The sequence below is a fragment of the Mandrillus leucophaeus genome, unplaced genomic scaffold (genome assembly GCF_000951045.1).
Source record: "Mandrillus leucophaeus isolate KB7577 unplaced genomic scaffold, Mleu.le_1.0 Scaffold79, whole genome shotgun sequence".
Lineage (NCBI taxonomy): Eukaryota > Metazoa > Chordata > Mammalia > Primates > Cercopithecidae > Mandrillus > Mandrillus leucophaeus.
In genome coordinates this window covers 2,090,708-2,104,565 of record NW_012108585.1, presented here as the reverse complement: position 1 = coordinate 2,104,565, position 13,858 = coordinate 2,090,708, and the positions used below count along the sequence as shown (strand labels likewise).

Below are 13,858 nucleotides of genomic sequence, written 5' to 3'. Positions count from 1 at the left end.
ACCACACGCATGTACCCTCCGCATACAGACACACACATGCACACACCTCACACACATGCTCTCCACATATGACACACACATCCCACACCCCACACATATGCCCTCTGCATACCCCATGCACACATGCACACACACTGCAAACGTACCCCACACACAGCGCTCCCACTTCCACACGCCATTTCTACCACACACATGCGCGTGGTCTCCACATTCAGTCTCTCCTCTTCCTTCCAGTGCAGCACTGTGGACGGGCCGTGCACACAGAGCTGTGAGGACAGTGTAAGTTCTGCCCGAGTGAGGAAACTGGAGGAGGGAGCCATGGCCCTCCACCCGGTCCTCCTTGCGGGCCAGCTTCCCTCTCCCAAATCCCCTCCTTCCCTGCAGGGAAGGCTCCCACGCTGCCTTCCAGAGCTGGGGGACAGGCCGGAGGACCGGGGTGGGCGAGGGTCCTGGAGTAACCTCCCTTCTGGGTTTCCCCCCAGGATCTGGACTGCTTCGTCATTGACAACAATGGGTTCATTCTGATCTCCAAGAGGTCCCATGAGGTGAGTCACTGGGGATGTAGAATGAGGGGGAGAGGGCAGCAGGAGGACTGAAGACATCGGGCAGCCACTCCAGCCAGAGAGCCCCACGGCCCCGGAAGGGAACCCTGCTCAGGGCCAATTCAGCTGAAAGGTCTGAAGAACACGGTGTTCTTAAAGCCAAAGTCAACAGAGCAAGATGGCAGAATTTGGATCACTTTTCAACTCAGAGAGTCAGAGAAAATATTACTTCTTCATTTTACCTGTCACTAGCCTGGCCTCGTCCCATCCCTGGTAGGAGCCACTCAGTAACCCCATCTCAGGGCCCGGGCTGGCCACACTGACCCAGCCTCACGTGGGGCCTCCCCCCAGCGATCCAAGCACACCCACTCATCAGATCACCCCCAACCCCCTCCTGCCTTTCTACCATCGTGGGGCCCAGAAGACACGTCTGCCCCACTTCTTGTTCTTGTCCTGTCTGGACCTTATGGAAAATTATACTCTCGCCCACCACGCCCGGCCTTCGGTGTGCCAGGGAAGAAATGGGGAATGGATGTGAGGCTTTCTCACCTGAAGGCCTGGCTTGCACATCCTAACCTTCTCCTGCCCCCGCTGGGTGTGGGCATCTCTCTGAACTGAACATGTACTCAGACAGAAAAAAGAGAAAGTACAATAATATTTTTATACTTGCTGGGCTCCAAAAGGGGCCTCAAAATGGATTATTCCTTTAGCCAGGAATCAAACTGAGAAAGAAACCCATTCCAACCTGAAGCAAATCCAGATCTATTCACCAGACGTATTTCCTTGAAGCGAGGCAGAGCATCCGAACGGCCTCCTGCCTGAGCCTCGGGGAAAGGGGCATAGTATTTGGTTCTGTGTGAGCTTCACTACTAATTAGAAATATGATGTGGGCAAGCGACTTCCGCTCGCCGTGTCTCGCTGGGGGCTGGACTACACAGTGTCCAAGCCAGCCCCAGCTGAAGGCTCGCACCGCCTGGGATGCAGAGGCTGATGCAGAGGTCGTGGTCAAGGCCACCTCCACGTATCTCAGGGCTGTGGTCTGGCCTGACCGGGATGCGGCTTCCGATCCAAAGAAGTCATCGGAACAGGGCAGGAACCGGAGCAGGGGTGTCGGAAGGAGACTTGGGAAAGAGGACAAGTGAGGACAAAGGGGCACCAGTGGGTCATGAAATCTAACTCCTTGGGGTAGTGTTTAAATGACCCACTTAACGAGCAGCAGTTCTCAGCCACAAGCGCAGAGAAGCCAAAGACGATTTCATTCAACTTCCTCTTGGTGGGAGTGGGGGCAGGGCTTTGCAGGACTCAGCTAATTGTTCATCGTGGTCACCTGGGCGCCTGCCTCTGGTTTCCCCCTTCTCCCTTTCATGCCCCCTTTTGGCCATTTCACTCCTCCCCAGACAGAGCCCGGGCCTTTGTATTTTTCCACTGTTCTGGGAGAAAACCGGTGATGACAGGAGTTAAAACCAGTGGTTGGTGTGAGGCTCTGGGATTACCTGATGCCCCCTCGTTCGTGCTCTGACCCCTCTTGCCCTGGGTAACTGAGCCTGACCACGTCCCCAGGCCTCCCGTGGTGTTGGCTTTCAAGGGCCAGAGCATGGGCTAAGGCGTCCCAGCGAAAGCTTGGATTCTGGACACTGGGATGGGAGGTGGCAGGACAGAGGGACAGGATGGCCAAGCCTGAGAGCGAGCTCTAGAGCAGGGGTAGGCGAGCATTTCCTAAAGGGGAGGATGCACATTTTGGTTTTGAACTTCATGAGACTCAGCCCTGCTACTGCAGCAAGAAAGCAGCCACGAGCGATCTGTTAGCAAATGCACGTGGCACTGCTCCAGTAAAACCTTTGAATACTGAAATGTGAATTTCAGATACATTTCATGTGTCATGAGATGCTATCAATCTTTTGACTTTTTTTCCCCAACCACTTGAACATGGAAAAGCCAGTCTTAGATCAAGGTCCCACATGAATCAACAGTGAGCCAGGCTTGGCCTGAGGGCTGTGGTTGCCAGTCCCTGCTCCAGAGGCAGCCGGCCAACCGTGCAGGGAGCCAGCCCTGGAGGGGAACCACCCCAGTCTTGAGAGAAGCTGGCAAGCGTGTGGCATCTCGAGATAGGAACCCCTCGAGGGACCCTCTCATAACCCACTGGGCCACTTTGGTCCTATTCTGTCCAGACCACATTTGCTCACATGTCTTCACGGATTGTGAAATCACTGAGAACAAGTTTGGATTAGATGTGGTAGCCGTCAGTTACTCAGAGATTTATATTTTATAATGTATTTGTTTACTTAACTCATTCACCCCCATTTTCTCAATGATTCTATTACCTTTTTACCCTGTGTGTAGTTTTATATGCCATCCCAAATCCTCCATGAAATGAAACAGGACAGAAATGAACTGACCTTCTAGAGGCTCCTGCCAGAGCCCCCACTCCCACCGTGCTTGGCTCACCCTTGCTTCCCCAACGATGAGGCCTCAGAAGTGAGAAAGGCTCCCCACATCATCTGCTGGGACCTTGTTAGTCTCACTTTACACAGGATGGGAAAATGAGGTCCTGCAAGGTTAGAGCATTAACCCAAAAACTTACAACCACAGAAAAGCCAGAATTCAAACCCAGAAAGCCAACTGAAGAGCAGCAAAGAAGAGGGAGAAGAAGATTCTAGAAAAGACCTCTTGGAAGGGGAACTGAGCTGGGAGGACACTGGTCTTGATGGGACCTAGGCATCTGCAGGGCACGGTTCATGACCCCAGTTAGACTGGCTTCCTCTGGTGGGTGTGGAGGCTGCAAGTCCGGGCCCCCTGGGTGACACTCCTGGCCCTGAGCCCCAGCCAGGTCACTCTGTCACCGCTTAAGGCGGAGTTCATTCACTTGCTGCGCTCAGCTGAGTCTCATGGAGTTAGGACCAATGCCTGTAGGACCTGAAAGGCAAGGCCCAGGAATCCCAACCCTGTGTTAAGCTCTGGGCTAGTGTCAAGCCCTGGGAGTCAAGGCACTGTGACAGGGCTCACTTCCTCTTTCCTCACTCTGGACAGCTGTGACCATGCAGCCTGAACTGTGTCGGGTTATGGGAGGGCAGCAGGCCAGAGACCCCACCTGGCGTGGTGCCTGGCACACAGCAGACACTCGATAACTGTGTGGAGAACTGAACTGGCCTGAGAGTGAGGGCTGGAGGTAGCAGGCGCTGGACTGGGAGGTGAGAGGAAGACAGGGCGGTAGAGAGTCTGGGGCTAATGCCACTTGTTCAGCTGTCCAACCCTCTGTCCATCCATCTGTTTTTGCTGTTTTTGAAAAAACGTATTCATTTAACAACTCTGTAGCAGTTATCTATTGCTGCATAACAAATTATGGCAAAAGCAGTGGCTTACGACCAGAAGACTTAAAATCTGGCGGTTTCTGTGGGTAAGGGATCTGGGTGCGGCTGGCTCAGGGTCTTCACAAGGCTACAGCATCAAGGTCCCCAGGGCTGCTGTCATTTCCAGGCTTGACCTGAGAAGGATCTGCATCCGGTCCCACGTTGGCAGCGTTCAGTTCCTCCAGGGCTGTGAGGCGAAGCATCCTCCCCCACAGCAGGCGGCTTCCTTCATCAAACTGAGCAAGCCAAGGTGGAAGTCAGTCTTGAAACCTGATTTCAGAAGGGACACCCCTCACTTTTACCGTAGTCTGCTTGCTAGAAACAAGGTACTATGTCCGACCTACACTCAAGAGGAGGGGCTTACACAAGGGCGGGACTCCCAGGAGGCCGCGATCATTGTGAACCACTTTAGGGTCTGCCCACCACCAACTCCCACCAACCGACCCAAACCTGCCCCTCTTCCCCAAACACACAGGCGCCATCGAGGGCCACAGAGTCTGGCTCCCCTAACTCATCCGCTCCTCACTGCTCCTCCCTGCTTATCTCTAGGCCTCCAGTGCTGCTGAAGTATGGAAGCCCCAGCATCTGGGAGCTTGTCAGAGATGCAGATTTGCCAGGGCCCCACCCAGACCTAGGGACTCAGGCACTTTGGGACTGGGGTCCAGCAGTCTGCTCAAAGAGGCCCTCCAGGTGACTGGGTGCGTGATGGGTTGAGAACCCTCCCCAGGCCTCATGGCTGCTGTAGAGCTGGATGCACTTGAGCTGGCTGCTGTCACTTTCCTGACTGGGCAAATGTGTCAAAACTTCCAGTGACTCCTTGTCCCTGCTGGGGTTCACCCAGGGGCCTGGAGAGAGAAGCCTGTTGAGCTACAGATGCAAAGGTTCTTCCCAGACAAAGTCCTTCCACACCCTCCTCCCCATAGTCAGTGAGTGGGGAAACCACAAGGGTCCCATCTGTAACCAGCCCGAGGGAGTGGCTGCTTGGCTGTCTCCTGTCCAGTGGTGTTCCAGGCCTGCTGATTAGACATTTGGCCTCTCTTCCAGGCCAGGGCTCATTCTTATAATAAAGAGTTATGGATGACAAGATTGCAACCCTTGATGTGGGGCCTAGAAAGAGAAGCAGACAGTTGGGGACAATGACAGCAGCTTTGTGGAGCTTTGTAATATTTATAGTGGATCTGTCACCCTGAATCTGGGGACTCCGATGCCTGTCATTTGCTTCCTGACAGCACCCACCCATGGGAGCTTCAAAGTGGATCTCCAAGGGGCAGCAACTGCAGCCTAGAGAATCCGAGGCTCCATCCCAGCACCTTTCCCTGGGAGATTCCCTGGATCTCTCAGAGCACAGCACCCTGCTCCCTCCGTGCCCTAGCCCAGTGAGCCTGGACCGGGCAGGCCCTCAGAGCAGGGCATCCCTTTCTGTTATCAGGGGCGTCAGGCATGCCTATCTGGGCCTTGGGTCCTGTTTCCCTGAATCCCTCTCACCTTCTCTGCCCCCTGCAGCCCGCCCAGCCCAGGCTCCTCATCTTCAAGTCACTATCCCAGCCTGGCACGTGTTCCCATCCTTTCCACTCTGGGTAGCCTGCCTTGGCCATCTTCCGGGACACCACATGCCCTGGCAGCGGTGCTCCCTCTGCCTTCCTGGCTTCCCAAATGGCCCTGCTCCACTGGGCCCTCCAGGAATAAAATTCATCCTGTCGTGGTCAGAGGCAGGCTCTTCAGGTGGCTTTCCAGGGAGTGCAGTGCTGCCCCATCCCCACCCCGCTCCTTCACGTCCCTCCCAGGCACCCCTGAGTGTCCAAAACACTCCTTAAGAGACTGCAGCCTGGGGGACGGGGGGCAGGAGAGGCTGCACAAGCCAGGAGCAGACAAAAGGAAACTGATTCCCACACGAGCCAGACACAGGGACTTGAGTGTTCACACCCCTTAGGAGGATGAGCTCCCATCTTTAGAGAAGAAACGGAGGCTGTCCCCAGGTAAGGAGGCCACGGGACATTTACTCCATCTGTCACCGAGTCAAGAGCACCCCTTCTCTCTGGGCACAGCCTCCCACAGCCCTGCAAATTAGTCCAGGCCTGGGAGGGACTGCCCAACGTCTCATCACTTGCTCGCCTGCCTCTGCCCCCATGTGCTTCCCCTGCAGGCTTCTGGGTGGTGCTCACAGGACCCACCTCCCCCCAGCCTCCCTCTAGACTTGAAGGCCGGGCAGGGGGTTCCTCGACCCTTCTGACCCAGCCCCAGAGTTCAGGCAGCCCATGGGCCACTGCTTATTTGTGAATCGTCCCCCTGAAACGGGGGCTGGGGTGGTCAGGCCCCGGCATCGTGCTGTGCTTTGGGTGCCACTCCACAGACGGTCCGGGGCTCCTAAATCGACAAGGCATCCCACGTCGACCTTTGGGCCTTGGCTTTGCAGGTTCAGGGACTCTCTCTGTGTCGGGGATTTGCCCTGACACACTTCAAAAGAAACTATCAGCCAGGAATTGTGTTCTGCTGCCAGCAGAGAAGTGGCTTAAACACCTAAAGGTTTATTCTCTCATAAAAGAATAGATGAAGGCAGCCTGGGCGCGGCCTGTCCCCATCCGCACGATCCCAGCATTGCTGGAGGGGCTCCTGCCTTCGAGTCCGCTTCCCAGGGCGCAAGGGCAAGGATGGGCAGGGGGCAGGAGGCCTTGGGACCGCTTCCCGGAAGTCCCGCCCAGCGGCTCTGCTCACATTCCATTGGCCAGTCCTTGCCGCAAGGGCTACTGGGAAATGTAGTCTTTTCGCTGAGCACATGGCTGCCATAATTAAAGTCAGGGTGCCTAACTAAAGAAGACGGGGAGAATGGATATTTTCTGCCAGAGTGACAAATCCTAGAAAAATCAAGCTATTTATTTATGGAGGGGGATACATTTTTCTAGTGTCCAAGATACACATCCTTGCTCTCAGGGACCTCTCTTCTCAGAATCCAGGGTCTAAACAACAGGGTGGTTAGTGAATAAGCCTAGAATTAGGAAGGAGAATGGGACAGGCTTCTAGGAATTAAGACCAGCCTCGTCAGAAGCCTTGTCTCCACCCCGCTGCGCTTTCCCAGGGAGCAGAAGAGTCGGGTCATTCATTCCCTCACACATTCCTTCAGCAAATATGCATGGAATAATAACTGTAAACAGGACATGGTGTGGTGCTGTGGGACAGAGGTGGATTTCTGTCCTCTAGAATCCTGCTGTCAGGTGAGGGAGTGACGGAGGAAACACACACACACACACACACACACACACACACACACACACACACAGTAACTAGAATAGCAAAAAGCAAGCCCCAGCTGAGAGAGTTTAGCTGGAGGCACCAGGGAGAGCTCTAGGGCTGCACCTTGAACAGGCGGGACTTCAATGCCTTTCACATTCCCACCTGCTGTTCTGTCCGTGGAATGCCCTTGACCCTCCCTACTGTCTCCCTGCCATGTCCACTGCCTTCTTCCATGCAGCCTACCAGGTCTTTGGGTTCCCACTCCATTCCGCCACTGTAGGAGGTGCCGGTTATCAGCCAGCCCTGTCTGAGAGTTTGTGTGTTCCCTGTCTGTCCATGCAAACTAGTCTGAAGCTCTTGATTTGTGTCCATTTCATTCATTTTTGCATCAGACTCACCTGGTGAGTGCCTTGTGAATAAAAGGTGTTATGAAATAGTTTTTGGTGGTCAGGCTATTCCAGGTGAAGAGCGAGCAGAATGTAGACAGGCAAGTCTGAGTACCTTTGTCTGCCTCTGTTTTCCTCCTGCTTACTTTTGTAATTGACCCGTCCATTTTTAGATTACAATTTGCCACGCATTTTTAGTGGGTTGCATCCTTACGTTTTAATTTGATAAGTCAGCTATTTCCACTTATACAGGAAATACTGTAGGATGTAAAGACTATGTTTTGTTATTTAATTCCAATTTGGAAAGTAATACTTCCTGACTTCATCCCAGATTCCTGGCGTGGGTGCATCTGGGGACCCGTGGCCCCATATTGGCTGATTATAAGTCATAGCATTATGAACCATGGGCATGGTACTGGGGTTATTGTCCTGAAGCTGCACCATCACCTCTCATTTGAGAGAGAACTTCTCTGATTTTTCATTAGGTGTTCAGGAGTTGTGCGTTCTGACTAGCCCTTGTCTGGAATAAATCTCTGTTCCCTTCAGAAGGCTTGCTGGAGTCTACTTGGCTGCCCAGGGCAGGCCCCAGGTGGGCACCCAGACAATGCCTACCTTTCCTTGAGATTGGCCAGGCCCATGTGCCTCAGCTCCTGTGCCAGCCTTGCATTTCTTTTTATTGGTAGTTATCACACATGTCATCATTTTGGGCCCTGGCAGCTAGAAAGATCTCCATGAAGAACCTGACATGACCCTCAGCTTGGTTTCCACCTCCCTTCCCTGCCAAAATTCCACACTGACTGAGTATGTCCAGGTACCAAGACACTGTGGGGAATTCAGAGATGAGTAAGACATGGTCCTGTTCTCATACAGTTTTCTACCAAATATCTTATCCGGCACAGTGAGACTGGGACTGCATGGGCATGCAGGTCACGGGCTGCCAGTGTGCAGAGGAAGGCCTCGTTCTGGCTAGAAAAGTTAGAATTGAAAGACTTCCCAGCGAGGGTGAGGAAAAAAGTTCCTTGGCACGAGGACAGAGAAAGGGTAATCAAGGCAGGGAGAACAGCCAAGCCAGACCCCAGACCTCTCCTCCTAACAATGGCTGCCATTTTTCAAGTATTTACTGGAAGCCACACGCTGCACACACGCTATCCCCAATCTTTAAAGACAGCCTACATTCAAGTTGAAATCCAACACCAAAGCCCAAGCTCTGCCACCCTGCCCTGCTGAGAAACGGCAGACTCAATAGGCCAAGGCAGGTACAGAGGCCATGAGAGGTGGCAGGATGGGGGGCCTGAGGCCATTCTCAGCCAGCTAGGGGGCCGCTGCCTGGCACAGGGCACAGGAGCCACAAAGCACTGGCTGATGGACAACGAAAGGGGAGCCAGGGCAGGAGGGAGGGTCCTGTTTATTTTTTGGAAATGAAGACGAGAGTGACCCATTCATGCTGCATTTGAGGAAGATGACTCTGGCAGTGCCACAGGGACTAGGGGAGAGGTCAGTGAGGAGGGCAGGTGGGCAGTGGAGACAGGGCAAGGGATCCGGTTAGGTCATTGTCGTGGAGGGGACAAATGACCTATCCACAGGGCACACTGATTGTGGGAGGTGATGGAGGGACATCAAAAGCGACACCAGCCCTCTCACACTGGGAGGATGAGGATACCAGTGTGCACGAGACAGGCACTGCTTTTGACCTTCACCTGCAGAAACGTGTAAACGTGTTTTATATCTGACCCCACACACACACAGCACGTACAACAAATCCAGTTTCGTAAAACATTCTTTAACCTTGCTGCAAGTGATTCACGCAGAATTGCTCCAAGGAATTCTGTACCATTGAAAAATCATATTGCAACCTCTAGGCTGGTCTCATAGTCTGCTGGCCTGGAAAGCACCAGGCTGGACGGTAAGGTGGGGGCCAGGCCCGGAGAGGGGCGTGGGTGGAAGGTTTCAGCTGGATTTTGCTGAGAGGCGTTTAGAGGGAAAGCCCGACAGGCACCAGAAGCCTCGACCTGAGCTAAGTAAGTAATGCTGGACTCAGAAGGCTCCACCCTGCTCCATCTCTCTCCCTCCCTCTCTCTCTGCTCTCCCTCCCTCACAGACGGGAAGATTTCTGGGGGAGGTGGATGGTGCTGTCATGACCCAGCTGCTCAGCATGGGGGTGTTCAGCCAGTAAGTGGGGCACCTCCTCCCCCATCCAAATAGACATAGCAAACCAAGAGCTGACGCTAAGTGGCCCAAGCGGATCTCGGGATCCTGACCTCCAAAACCCACAGTGGGTGCCCCTAAAAAGCAACCTTTATGGAGCCAGGGCGTCAACATGATGTGGGGAGGGCTAAGGTCATGTAGGCATCCCTGGGAGGGACCCCGCAGGTCAGACCCTAGAGGGAAAAAGGGAAAACCGTCCAACTCAGAGGGCAAGCCATTTGCTCTTCATTGTCTTTAAACCATTCCAAGTGCAGACATGCAATTTTCAGCATGAACTGTCTTCTGATCTGCTGTCCTAGCTCAGGCTCCTTTGGGAATTGCGGTAAATGGGTGCTCTGCTAGTAAAGCCTCCTGAGGCAGGGGCAGGGTGTGGGGGTGGCTTCGGACTCATCACAGCCTGCGTCTGATTTTCAGAGTGACCATGTACGACTATCAGGCCATGTGCAAACCCTCAAGTCACCACCACAGCGCAGCCCAGCCCCTGGTCAGCGTGAGTGTCACCCAGCCCTTCCCTCTGCCAGCCAGCCAGTCCTCTGCCCTCTCCTGGAATGAGGTCACTGGTCCTTGTTCTCACCCACGTTGGGTGTCTGGCCCCAGGGCCCTACCTTGACCATCTCCACCTTCTGCTCAGAGCCACTGCTCTCAGTCCCGCTCTCAGGCAGGCCTGTGGGTCTGGCTTTGGGGCTTCAAAGGGACTGCTCTGGTAGCTGTGACATAATAGGGCCTCTGGCGGAGACAGAGAAAGCAACCTGCCTCAGCCTCAGCCCCTGACACTGCCACTTGATCACCAGGGATCCTCAGCAGTACAGCGCCAGGATGAGGCCTTGACTCATCTCCTGGAGGGGCACGTCCAACCCCACCTGAGACGTCTGACCTGCAATAGGCATTTCCCAGCTAGCTCAGCTCTGCAGGGCAGGTGGGGGGTAGGGGGATAGTGGGTGCTGGGCTGCGGGCCTGAGCTCTGCCGCCCCCGCTCCCAGTGGCAGGGCAGCCCACTGTCTGGTCTCTCTGAGGGTGGTGCTGGGGTGTGGGGGGACCCTCAGCCTTGGACCTAGGTGTGAGTGGTGTGTACTCTCTCCTTCCCAGCCAATTTCTGCCTTCTTGACGGCGACCAGGTGGCTGCTGCAGGAGCTGGTGCTGTGAGTGGGGGTAGACATGGGGCTGGTGGAGGGCTGCATGCAAGGGTGGCTTAGGAGGGTGTGCTTGAGCAGGGGGCTGCAGGGTCTCCAGGACAACCCACTTGCGACCAGAACCCGGGGAAGGAGGGCACCATCCCTGGGCATGGACACCACCTCCTCCCTGCACGCTGCCCCTGGGAGGGACCTCACCGCTCACCCCAGAGCCCTCAAGCAGGGAAGAGGGTGTCCTAGAGGAGAGGGGATGGGCCGGGGGCTGTCAGGGATACTCCAGCCCCTTGTAATCTCAGAGGTCTCCGAGATTCAGTCCTGTGTCCGACAGGTTCCTGCTGGAGTGGAGCGTCTGGGGCTCCTGGTACGACAGAGGGGCCGAGGGTGAGTGCATGGAGCTGCAGGGTCATGTGCTGAAGAGCAGTGGCATTTTGGTCCACTCACGTGAGACCATTCCCCGTGGGGTAGGTGACAGTGGGGATAGGCGCATCGTTGTTCACCTCTCACCCTGCGTGGCCTTCTCTCATCACCTCCCTCACTCCTGGCTCTGTGTGTGACATCATCTTGGGACACCGCCACTCCATGTGCCATCATCACCACCCCATGACATCCTGCCCTCCTGTGCCACCATGTTCTTCCTGTGCCGTGTCCACCCTGTGCTGGGCTCATGTCCCGGCCAGCCAAAAGTGTCTTCCATCACTGTAAGTAGCTCTGCTGACAATCCCTGCTAGTGGTGGGTTGGGGACGCAGCAGGAGCTACACAGAACCCGCCCTCCATGACCCGTCCCAGGAGTGACCCCAGGCAGGGCTGAGCTTTCCCGGTGTAAAGTACCGTTCCTGGGGGTTGGGGGACTGGGGAGTCTAGCCCAGATCTCATCTCACACGAGGACAGTCAGGCCCCAGGGAAAACGAGAAACTCCAGCCTCCCGTTGGGTGAGAACATGTAAGATTCCAAGAGGAAAGATGGTGCGGCTGGGTGGCCATGAGCCAGTATGAGTGAGCAACCGCCAGCCCACCCCTTGGAGAAGCAAACAGCGGCACCCCAGCCCGGGCATCACCAGCCCTCAGCAGGACTCCTGGTTCCAGATGCCCCAGGAAGCTCTCAGGATGATTCCCCTCTGGGACCCTGTGTCTGAAGACAGAGTCCCCCAGAGGCAGCGACCAAGAGAGGCCCCAACACAAAGCCCGGTGGCTCTGGCCACACGCGCAGGGCGGCAATGAGACTGGCCTTTCAAAGCACTCACTGCCCGGGCGCCTGGACACTCCATGACCACAGGAGGCCATCTGCCTCAGTGTTCATAGAACCTTTGCCATGGGGTTCCAAAACCTCCCACCACCTGGGCTGTCCCCAGCTTATCCCATCTCTTCAGCTCGGCTGTGGTCCACCTCTGGCTTGCTCTTTGTTCTCTCCTGCTGGCCTTGGCTTGGGGCTTCCCCTGTCCCTGGGCTCAGGGCGGTTAGGGCTGTGTCTCCAGACTCCTGGACTCACACCCATGATCGACTGGGTGGGGCTGCTCTGGGGCGTTTGCAGTCAATAGGTGTCAGTGACAGGAACCAGGAACGCTGTGTCACTTAGAAGCAGGTCCCCACCCCCGTGCGCAGAAACACAGGGCTTCACCGTGGGGTGGGGACACTGTCCCCTCTCTCTGTCAGCGGCTGTATCTTGAGGTTGATCCCCCTCAATCTGCCTACTCAGAATTTCTCTTCTCTGGGGCACCTGTCCCCTGGAGCTCCTCCCCCCTGCCTGCCAGGTGTCAGTGTCCTCAGTGAAGGAGCACTGGACTTGGAGTCCCAGGCCGGGGTGTAGGTGCTGCAGCCCCCTCCACTGCGTGACTTTGGGGATGCCACTCAACCCTGCCGCTGTCAGGCCTCTGTGCCCAGCCCTGGGGACAAAACTCACAGCCCAGCCGCGGTGGGCTTGCTCCTCTCAGTGAGGGTTTTCCGCGTGCCAGCCGGTGTCCGCTCTGGGTTTCGAGCTCTGGCTGGAAGTTTCTGGGTCTGGCAGTTGAGGAGCCCCATGCTGTCCTGTAGGACCCCACATGAGCCTGGAAAGGTAGCGCACACTTGTGGCCCCCACCTCTAGGTCTATCCTTGGGGGCCACAGCCGGGCCCTGAGAACAGAAGGGCCACGCAGAGAGCCTTGGGAGGAACAGGAGCGCTGGGCACAGTCCCTGCCTGTGCGGTGGGGCCCTGCTCTGCCATGTGCCCACCTCAGGAGACTCCAGGAGGGAACAGACTTGGGTCCCCCAGAGCGGGGCTGAGGCACTCGCCTCTGCCTTCGGTTGAGTCCACTGTCCTTGTCCCAGGGAGCTAGGGCAAATCGCACTGCCCCCAAGGAGCCCCGCGCCAGGCGGCTGTGCCTTCTGGGCTTTGGCAGCCCCAGGCCTGGAGCCCACCTGCCCGGCTGCCCCCATCCCAGGCGCTCAGGTGGGCCTGGCTATGCGGGAGAGGAGGGCAGGATTGCCCAGGAACAGCGCTAGGTCTGTCCACAGTGAGGGGAGGGGTGGTGGGCCTAAGTACCCCCAAGCCACCCCTTGGTGCCCCTACTGCTTCTGCTCCCCGCTCAGACCCTCCCCCGGGATCTGAGTGCTGGAAGGAGCCCTGGAGATGGTGCACCGCCCCCAGCTCACAGCCAGGGCCAGGCTCCCAGAGAGCAAGCGCTTTCCCTCCACGGAGACATAGGGCCCCTGCGGTGCCTTCCCCTCCCTTCACCCCCACCGGCTCCTCCACACGTGTCCCGAGAACCGCCTGAGGAGGGGCCACCTGCAGATGGACTGGGGGGAACTCTGGCCCTGGGAAGGCTGAGGCGAGGTCACCCCAGGCCATGCCCTCCGAGGCCCCTTCGGCGGCCTGATGTCCCTTCTCTGCCCGCAGCCCACAAACAAAAGAAGCAGGACCAGCTGCAGCCGTGCGACACCGAGTACCCGGTGTTCGTGTACCAGCCGGCCATCCGGGAGGCCAACGGGATCATCGAGTGCGGGCCCTGCCAGAAGTGAGGCCGCAGGGCGGCACCGCCCGTCCCG

At 56.4% G+C, this 13,858-nt stretch overlaps 1 protein-coding gene across 1 annotated transcript in view; it reads left to right on the top strand.

Moving 5' to 3' along the window:
• The window catches only part of CACNA2D4 (calcium channel, voltage-dependent, alpha 2/delta subunit 4), a 139,908-nt gene that overhangs the window by 117,403 nt on the left and 8,647 nt on the right, over positions 1–13,858 (top strand). The window contains exons 28-35 of the mRNA XM_011967152.1: positions 235–279; positions 483–545; positions 9,602–9,672; positions 10,123–10,198; positions 10,795–10,847; positions 11,167–11,219; positions 11,516–11,536; positions 13,710–13,827. Coding sequence (XP_011822542.1) covers positions 235–279; positions 483–545; positions 9,602–9,672; positions 10,123–10,198; positions 10,795–10,847; positions 11,167–11,219; positions 11,516–11,536; positions 13,710–13,827 — 500 coding nt within the window. The remainder of the gene's footprint in view (positions 1–234; positions 280–482; positions 546–9,601; positions 9,673–10,122; positions 10,199–10,794; positions 10,848–11,166; positions 11,220–11,515; positions 11,537–13,709; positions 13,828–13,858) is intronic.